The sequence below is a fragment of the Arachis duranensis genome, chromosome 6, assembly GCF_000817695.3.
Source record: "Arachis duranensis cultivar V14167 chromosome 6, aradu.V14167.gnm2.J7QH, whole genome shotgun sequence".
Classification (NCBI taxonomy): Eukaryota; Viridiplantae; Streptophyta; class Magnoliopsida; order Fabales; family Fabaceae; genus Arachis; species Arachis duranensis.
This window is the reverse complement of record NC_029777.3, coordinates 29,471,849-29,481,825: the sequence shown is the minus strand read 5'-3', so window position 1 is coordinate 29,481,825 and position 9,977 is coordinate 29,471,849. Positions and strand designations below refer to the sequence as shown.

General features: G+C 39.6%; 1 protein-coding gene and 1 non-coding gene across 2 annotated transcripts; one reads left to right on the top strand and one right to left on the bottom strand.

Moving 5' to 3' along the window:
• Positions 1–4,255: 4,255 nt before the first annotated feature.
• On the bottom strand, positions 4,256–5,434 carry LOC107493716 (uncharacterized). The gene is made up of 2 exons (XM_016114774.1): positions 4,870–5,434; positions 4,256–4,788 (listed from the first exon to the last, which is right to left on the bottom strand). Exons 1-2 carry the CDS (start codon positions 5,432–5,434, stop codon positions 4,256–4,258), a joined length of 1,098 nt encoding a protein of 365 aa, XP_015970260.1.
• Positions 5,435–6,207: 773 nt separating this feature from the next.
• LOC127740131 (small nucleolar RNA R71) lies at positions 6,208–6,314 on the top strand. The gene has a single exon (XR_008000812.1). It is a non-coding gene; the product is annotated as a small nucleolar RNA R71 (small nucleolar RNA).
• Positions 6,315–9,977: the final 3,663 nt, after the last annotated feature.

Genomic DNA, 9,977 nt, shown 5'->3' with positions numbered 1-9,977 from the left:
TTTGGAAATTGTGTGGCTGGATTAAAATTGATCTTCATCTCTTCTCATGAACAATTAGATCACGAGAGTGGCAATTGGCTATGTTGAGAGAGATTGAATCACCAAGAGATTGGGATTCAATCACCCATTTGCCATGGATCTATACCCATGATTGAGAAGGATTTGACTAACATCAATTCATGAAAACTAACATCTCTAATCCCTAATGATCCTCTCTATCATTAACTCTCATTTCTCTTGCTCTAGCTATTTGATTACCCAATTCCCAATCCCTTTCTACATTCTGTCTATTTACTACTCTTGTTATTTACATTCTGTTCATCTACTTCTTGCCATTTACTTTTATGCTCTTTAAATTTCTGCACCCTTTAATTTCTTGCCATTTACCTTTGATGTTATTTAAGTTTCTTGCAATTTAAGTTTCCGTCATTTACTTGCACTTCATTTCTTTATTCTAGTTCTTTACATTCTTTGCCATTTAAATTCTTGCAATTATGTTTAAAAATCAAAATGCTCATGAAATCAAAACTATGTTTGCTTGACTAAATCTACCATTTAACTAAAGTTGCTTAATCTACCAATCCTCGTGGGATCGACCTCACTCTTAGTGAGTCTTACTACTTGATACGACCCGGTATACTTGCCGGTTGTACGTGAAATTCTCATTTTTACGTATCAATCATTCAAGAGTGGGGAAACTTGGGACATTGGTTGGGAAAAAAGGGTATGTTTTTGTTTTGTATTTCTATATTTGGGAATTGGGTACATACTCATGTGCTAAAGAAAAGAAAAAAAAAATATAGAAAGAAAAGAAAAAAAAGAAAACAATAAAAAGGGGACAAAATGCCCCAAAGTAAAGTTCAAGAAAAGTCAATGCATATGTGTTGTGAAACAAAAAGAAAACGCATGAGTATGTGAAAAAGTGAGAAGAATGGGTAGTTAGGTTAGAACTTAATTTTATAGGATGTCATAGGTTAGGTGGGAAGTTTAAGCTTATCAAAGATTCAAATTTCAAACTCACTTGACCAAATATGCATCATTACCTTGACCCTAGCCCCATTACAACCTATGAAAAGACCTCATGATATATGTATGCATGCATGAAATATTTGTTGATTGTTAGAAGAAAAACAAATCTTGGAAAGCATGATTAGGAGAGAATTGAGTGAATCAACCCTAAACACTTAAGCGAATAGAATGCAAATACATCTGGTGAGGGTTTGATGCTCAATTACATGTTTCCACCTATGATCATCTCCTTTCATGCAAGTTTGTAAAAATATTTAATAGCTCAATTCAATTAAAGTTTGACATGTTGTTAATACCTTTGGCCTTTGTGCATATATGCTTCTTGGGGATTGATATATTTTGACCAAGTAATTGCATTCATTTAGATAGTTGCATATAGGTAGATTGCATTTAGTTAGTTTCCTTTGAATAAATGCCATGCCCTTTACTTCATTCTTAGTTTAAGCATGAGGACATGCTTAGTTTAAGTATGGGGAGGTTGATAAACCCCATTTGTAGGGTTTATCTTGTATTGATTTTAGGAGATTTTAATACCTTTTACCCACATTTATTCAACGAATTAGCATGATTTTGTGATTGTCTCCTTATTTGTGCTTAGATGTGAACACATGCTTTTTAGTCCTTTAACTTGATGATTTTAATATCCCTTTGATTCCATTAGATGCCTTGATGTGCTTGTTAGTGATTTCAGATTGAAAAGGCTAGGAATGGATCAAAGGAATGAAGAGGAAAGCATGAAAAGTGGAGAAATCATGAAAAGCCAAAGAGTTGAACTCGCCTATGGACAAGCGCACGCACCAGGCGCTTACGCGCACCTTGCGAAATGGCCCATGGACACGTACACGTGCTGTGTGCGTACGCGTCGATGCTGATACTTGATTTTTAAGTGAATTCACGCCCAGTGAATTCTCAGGAGTTGTGGGGCTCAATCCAAACCAACTTTGGCGCCAAATATGCTATTTAAAGCCAAGGATTGAAGAGCAAAGGGATTTTTTGATCATTCACACTCATTAGGATTAGTTTAGAGTTAGTTTTAGCTTCTCTCACTTCTCTCTAGGATTAGGATTAGGATTATGTTTAGTTCTTAGATCTAGGTTTTAATCTTTGCTCTCATCTACTTCTACCTTTCAATTCCTTGTTGTTACATTCATTCTTCTTCTATTCTTTTGTTGTAATTTCCTTTATGTTGCTTCCATGTTTTGTTGTAGATCTACTCTTGTTCTTTCTATTTTCTTTCAATTCAATTCAAGGTAATTCATAATAATTGTGTTTCTTTTGATTTTTGTTGTTAATTCTTTGCAATAATTGTTGTTAGATTTCATTGTTGTTGTCCATTTACTATGCTTTTCTTTTATGCCTTCCAAGTGTTTGATGAAATGCTTGGTTGGATTTTAGAGTAGAATTTTGTGCTCTTGGCTTGGAAAGGTAACTTAGGAACTCTTGAGTTACTAATGTCCAAGTAATTGATGATTGGGAGCCATTGACTCTAGTTCTCACTAATTGAATTAGTGGAGAGTTATGACCTATGAACTAGGATTGATATAGCTCATGTGACTTTCCTTTACTAATTAGAGGATGGCTTAATGGGATTAATCCTTGCCAATTCTCATATTGTGGTTAGTGACTAGGATAGAGATCCTTGACCACCAACCCTTGCCAAGACCTTTTTAGCTATTAGTTTACTTCCTTGTCATTTATCTTTCATGCCTCTTATCAAAACCCCAAAAATAATTCATAACCAATAACAAAGACACTTTATTGCAATTCCTAGGGAGAATGACCCGAGGTTTAATACTTCGGTTTATAGATTTTAGGGGTTTGTTACTTGTGACAAAAAAAATTTTTTATTAAAGGATTAGTGTTGGTTTAGAAACTGTACTTGCAACGAGATTTCATTTGTAAAATTCTAAACCGTCAAAAATCCAATCATCAACCCCTTTTTTTCTTAAGAACCGAAAGTGTGTAACACTTCAATTGCGTCCTAGGGAGAATGACCCGAGGTTTAAGTACTCTTGATCTCGGTTATATTTTGATTTGAAAATTAAACTTTGATCAAGGATTGTTTGTTGGTCTAATCTATACTTGCAACGAACATATTCTATTTTGAGAAATTCTAGACTAACAATAGTCCTCTCATCTAGGGAAGAAAAGAACAAGAACTAGGAGGAACAACAACACTTCTTATAGCCACTGCAAAATCATGGCGGTTGGGTTCACCGAAAAGAACACCAGAGGAGAGAACTCACCGGTAGTACAAAGAGAACAGAGAAGAGAGGGAAAGAAAGAAAGAAAAGAGAAGAGAAGTAAGAGAAAGAGAGAGATAGTGGTCGCTGACGGAGTTGGGCAGAGAAGAAAGGGAGAGAGCAGCCATGGAGAAGGGAAGAAAAGAGGTGATTGCCTCTCAACATGGCAACCTGCCTTGTTATTTACCAGAACGCGACCTGTGCGGACGCACAGGGGGCTATGTGGATGTACAGAGACAAAAACTTGGAAGGGTGCGAAGGCACATAGTGTGCGAACGCTGCGACCAGAGAGGTCGCAAAAGGACCTGCGGGCGCACAAAAGTATGCGAGTGCACAGAGGGACTCTCTCCTTTTTTTAACATGTGGACGAAAGCAGGTGTGCGTGCGTACATAGGTCCGTGCGCACGCACAGAGAATGAGAATGGGGGAGGTTGTTCACACGCACAGGCTATTCCCTCGCCCCTACCAGAGGGGCTTGCAAAAGGTGTGTTGACGCACACGTCTGTGTGGCCGCACAGATGAAGCGCAAAAGGGAACTTGTGCGTACACACGCAGATGTGCGCACGCACAGATCAGAGAAAAGGGGGCAGTGCGCACGCACAGGCTGTGCTGCCGCTGCAACCAGAGGGCTTGTTAAAGCGTGTGCAGATGCACAGGCTTATGCGTCTACACAGATGGCTAAAAACACAGAGTTGTGCACACGCACAGCTAGGTGCGTACACACAGATGTCCTATTTCAGAATTTTTTTTCTCTTCAAAACTAAGGTTCCTAACCTTAGCACAACAACCTATCTATTTCAAATCATTCAAACAAGCACAAAATCATAGTCCATAAGTAATTCAACTTATACAACTCAAAATTATCCAACAAACCTAAGCTAAGCATTCTATCATAAGAAAACAAATAGTTTAAAAAGCTATAAACAAGAGATAGAATTGGAAAATGTCACCATGGTGAGGTGTCTCCCACCAAGCACGTTGGTTTAAAGTCTTAAGTTGGACTTGCATGGCTTCGTTGGTGACTTAGGAACTTTCCCAAGGAGGATAATTTCCAACTCCTTGGCTTGCTTTGGTTGAACATGATCCTTTGAAATTGACTCTTTGGCACTATCCTCCTTTCCTTGATTCTTGCCATCTTCAATCACTTTGTCTTCAACTATGTGGCATCCAAAAACAGAGTAAGCTTCAAGAATGGGCTTGTCATACTCCTCCAAAGTGAACTTGACTAGCTTGCCATCCAACTCAAAAGAATAGACTCCCGAGTGTGCGTATAACTTGAAACGGGCCGTCTTCAAGAATGGTCGTCCAAGGAGTATTGATGATTGGTTGGTTGAGTCAATGGGAGGGGTCTCCAAGATGTGAAAATCAGCTGGAAAGAGCAACCCTTGAATATTGACTATGACATTCTCTGAAATCCCCACAACTGACACAATACTCTTGTCGGCTAACAAAAACCTCACCCCAGATCTCTTTAGGGGTGCTAAGTTCAATCTTTCATAGATGGAGTGGCATAATGCTCACACACGCCCCCAAATTACACATACAGTCTGTGAACTTGATCCCACTAATCAAACAAGTAACCAAAATAGGCCGGTACCATTGCATTTTTCAGGAAGTAAACAAGAGATAGAATCATCTACCGGCTTTTTGTTGAGGTTTCCAAGCTTGTCATTGTGAGTGCAAATATCCTTGAGGAACTTGGCATATTTCGGCACTTGTTGAATGGCTTGAAAGAGAGGGATGGTAACTTCAACTTTCTCAAAAACTTCTACCACAGTGGGGTCAAGATCTTCTTGCTTATTTGCTTTCTTGGCTAAGGTTGGAAATGGAATGGGCAAAGGCTCTTCAAGCAAGGTCTTTTTCTTGGGCTCCTTGACCTTTGGTGGTTCTTTCTCACCTTTGTCAACATTTTCATCTTCACTCCTCATCACCTCCACTTCATCTTCTACCTCCTCATTGTTTGTCTCCTCACTCAACTTTGAAGGTATAGCCACATTCTTATCCAATTTAGTACCACTTCTAAGAGTAATAGCATTTATGCTTCCTTTAGGATTGGGTTGAGGTTGGGAGGGCAAACTACTTGAGGTTGAAGCTTGTTGGGTGCTTTGTCTGGTTTGAGGAGGGAGAGTTAAACGAGTAAGGGCTTCGGCTATTGTAGCCATGTATGCATCTTGTTTCTTATGAAACTCTCTTTGTTCTTGCATGAAGGTGTGGATTGTGTCATTCATGTGGGATTGATTTGAGGGAAGGGCTTGGCTAACTTGAGAAGGATTGGATCTACTCTTTGGATGTTGATACTTCACTTGAGATGGAGGTTATGGGGGTTGTTGGTATGGTTGTTGGTATTGTGGTTGACCTTGTGGGTGTTGATGGTAGTAGACTTGAGCATTTTGGTTGGGTTGAGCTTGGGGAGCTTGGTTCCACCTTTGGTTTAAATTATCTCTCCACCCTTGGCCTTGATTTCCTCCATGTGGGTAGGGTCCTTGGTTGTAATTGGGTCTTTGTGGGTAGGGGTTAGCAACCGCCAATGTAGTGTCCTCTTGAATTTGAGGGCAATCATTGGTGTAATAAGTAGTACAAGAACAAACACCACATATCCTTGCCGGTCCTTCGATCCTAGAAGGTTGAGGTGGGGCATTTATCAAGGCTTGAGGGATTTGTTGCCCTTAAGTGATTTGCCTCAACAAAATTGTCATCTCACCAAGGGTCTTTGTCAAAATTGCGTCTCCAGAGGGAGAAACCTCACTCAATGCTTTTGTTTGTGGACTTCTAGCCCTAGAGTGTTGAGTAGAATCTGCTAGGTCCGATATAACTTCCCTTGCTTCTGCTGCGGTCTTGTTTTTGGTCAAAGATCCTCCAGTCGCGGCATCCAAAAAGAAGCTTATCTTGGTGGTGCATTCCTTGACAGAAATAACTGATCAGAACCAACTCATCTATCCAATGGTGAGGGCAAGCTTCCAGTAACTTCTTAAATCTTTCCTAATATTCATACAAAGTCTCCCCATCCCGTTGCACAATACAAGAGATCTCTCTTCTCAGCTTGTCTATTTTTTGGGGAGGGTAGAACTTCTCCAAAAATTCTTTTTGCAACAAATCCCAATTGGATTTAACTTCACCTGACTGAGTATAAAACCACTCCTTCGCTTTTCCCTCCAAAGAAAAAGAGAAAGCGAAGACCAACACCGCGGCTTCATCCACTCCATGTCTTCTTGCAGTTGCACATGCAACTTGGAAATCTTTAAGGTGCTTCAGAGGAACTTCCCTAGGCATTCCATTGTACCTGGGAAGTAAGTTAATTGTGCCAAACTTAAGCTCAAAATTTGGGTCCAAGGCCAGATACAGAATTTGAAGTGGTTGCAAGTTAAGATCGGGAGCTCCGGCTTCCTTCAAGGTAATCCTTCGAGGTGGGTCCGCCATGACGGTGTCACCTGAGTCACTCAAAGATGATTCAGTACTCCCCACAGATGAATATAAAGTATCCTCATTGATTGGAGAATGATGGTCACGGATTGGTGGTGATAGTGAATGGGAGTGATCTTCAAGCGAGCTCGATTCACTATTCACGAAAGCTAGCCGGCGCCGAGCTTGCCTTATACGAATTAAAGTTCTTTCGATTTCTGGGTCAAAAGTGGCCAAGCTCAGGTCTGGAAGCAACCGTGTCATTCAACTGAGGCAATGAAAGCATGCAATTATGAAAGGCAAAACAAAACAAAAAGAAAAATAGGCATGTAAATAAGAACTAACTTAACAATCTATAACTACCAAGACTAACAAAAGAGGGAAAGTAGTATCTATAATTAATGCCAAGTAGCAAACTAAAAATCAACTATTCACACTCTTCACATATTTACACAACCTAAATCATGGCACTCATTGCACTTAAAGTGAATTCCCCAGCAACAGCGCCAAAAATTTGACAGACGCCCAATTGAACAAGTTGGGATTTCTCAAAATAGGATTAACGTTGCAAGTATAGACCCAAACCCAACAATCGGTCGCCAACCAATTTGAAAATTCACAAGATGTGTCACAACTCAAAACCAATTTAAAAAAAAACTGAGAGTAATTGACTCCCGGGTCATCTCCCAAGGAATCACTTAAGGGGAAATGAGTGTGCAAATTCCGGTTGTAGTGATCAAGGGGTTGTCAATGAAGAAATGAACATATAAAGCAATAAAAGAACATGCAAAATTGTAATGATTAAACTAATGAAGAAATTAAAGAGCCGACTATGTAATATAAACAAGTAAAGTATAAAAGAGATTAACATAGCAATGTATGATGGATTAGTCTCACTTGATCAACCCTCGCATCGGAAGGTAAGTTAAATGAGCATAAGTGTTCTTAAACCACAAATCCTAAATTGCTTGCTAATTGCCTTAGCAACAACTTAGCGTTAGTTGGAACAAGGACAATTAACAACCCAAGAATTGACACTAAATTTTGGACATTCCAATTCTAGGAACCCAAGTGCTCACTTTACCCAAGCCAAGAGAGAAAATTTAGCCAAAAACCATGTTTGACATTTTGTCAAACACTTGGTGGGCAAAAAGCTTAAACATGAGAAAAATAAGAAAAGACTTGAAATTAAAAGCAACAATTGATCTCAGTCAACAAAGATAGCATAAGAAAGCATAAAACAAACACCAAACATCAAACTCATCAACAAGAAAGTGAAATTGCAAAAGAGAAGTAAAATTGAACTATAACTTGAATGAGAAGAAAGAGTAATGACACTGTAACTATAAAGAGTAATAACAAGAGAATACTTACAATGAGATTAGCAAAATCCAATGATCAAAAATGGAAATAGCACTTGGAATGTAAAACCCTAATAAAACCCTAATGAAGAAGATGAGAAAAACTTAGAGAAAACTAAAGCTAAAAACCTTTTATTCTACTCCTAAACTATACTAATGCTATGCTATGTTATTTCCTTCATTTTTCCTCCAATATGAGATAGAAGTCTTCAGAAATGGGCCTCCAAAGCCCCCCAAATCACGATTCACGTGCCTTTCTAATGAAGTCATGCGCGGACACCTGTGCGGACAAACAGGCGTGTGCTTCTGCACACTTTGCGAAAATTCCCTCTTGTGCGTACGCACGAGTATCTGTGCGCACGCATACTAGGCGATGCTTGGTGGGACGCGCAACAAGCTTGAATTGATTCACACGCTCTGCTTAGGCTCCTGTGCGAACGCACAAGAGGCTGTGCGCATGCACACGTCTCTGAGCTCACTGATGAGCGGATAATTTATACGCTTTTTGGCATTATTTTTAGGTAGTTTTTAGAATGCTTTAGTTACTTTTTAGTATATCTTTATTAGTTTTATGCAAGAATCACATTTCTAGACTTTACTATGAGTTTGTGTGTTTTTTTGTGATTTCAGGTATTTTCTGGCTGAAATTGAGGGACTTGAGCAAAAATCTGATTCAGAGGCTGAAAAAGGACTGTAGATGCTGTTGGATTCAGACCCTCGTGCACGCGAAATAGATTTTCTGGAGCTACAGAATCCCAATTGGCGCGCTCTCAATTGTGTTGGAAAGTAGATATCTTGGGCTTTCCATCAACGTATAATAGTTTATGCTTTGCCTGAGATTTGATGGCCCAAACTGGCGTTCCAAGTCAGCATAAAAATTCTGGCGTAAAACACCCAAACTGGCATAAAAGTTGGAGTTAAACGCCCAAACTGGCACTAGAGCTGGCATTTAACTCCAAGAAAAGCCTATGCACGTGAAAGCTTCAATGCTCAGCCCAATCACACACCAAGTGGGCCCTGAAAGTGGATTTCTACAGCATTTACTTATTTCTGTAAACCCTAGGTTACTAGTTCATTATAAATAGAACATTTTACTATTGTATTTTCATCTTTTGATCTTGGGATCAGGTCCTTGAACCCTTTTTCGATTGTTTCATGTTATTTGGGAAGCATGGCCATGCCTGGACCTTTATCACTTATGTATTTTCAACGGTGGAGTTTCTACACCTCATAGATTAAGGTGTGGAGCTCTGCTGTCCCTCATGAATTAATGCAATTACTATTGTTCTTCAATTCAATTCAAGCTTACTCTTATTCTAAGATATTCACTCGCACTTCAACCTGAAGTATGTGATGATCCGTGACACTCATCATCATTCTCCCTTATGAATGCGTGCTTGACAACCACTTCTGTTCTACATGCTATAGCTTAAGTGTGTATCTCATGGCCTCCTGGTTCATGACGCATGGTTGCCTCTCCTGACAACAGAGCCTTCCATTCCGTGCGATCAGAGTCTTCGTGGTATAAGCTAGAATCAATTGGCAGCATTCTTGAGATCCGAAAAGTCTAAACCTTGTCTGTGGTATTCCGAGTAGGATCTGGGATGGGATGACTGTGACGCACTTCAAACTCGCGACTGTGGGGCGCAGTGACACTGCGTAAAAGGATCAATGGATCTTATTCCGACACGATCGAGAACCGACAGATGATTATCCCTACGTAACCCGTAGTCGGACCATTTTCACTGAGATGATGGATAGTAGCCATTGACAATGGTGATCCACCTACATACAGCTTGCCATGGAAAGGAGTACGCAAGATTAGATGAGGACAATAGGAAAGCAGAGGTTCAGAGGGAACAAAGCATCTTCATATGCTTATCTGAAATTCCCACTAATGAATTACATAAGTATCTCTATCTTATTTTATGTCTTATTCATCTTT

Coding starts and splice junctions, on each gene's coding strand:
- LOC107493716 (XM_016114774.1), bottom strand. CDS start 5,434: ATGGCTACAATAGCCGAAGCCCTTACTCGTTTAACTCTCCCTCCTCAA. Junction 4,789..4,869: donor ACTTCCTGAAAAATGCAATG/GTACCGGCCTAT, acceptor GGCGTGTGTGAG/CATTATGCCACTCCATCTAT.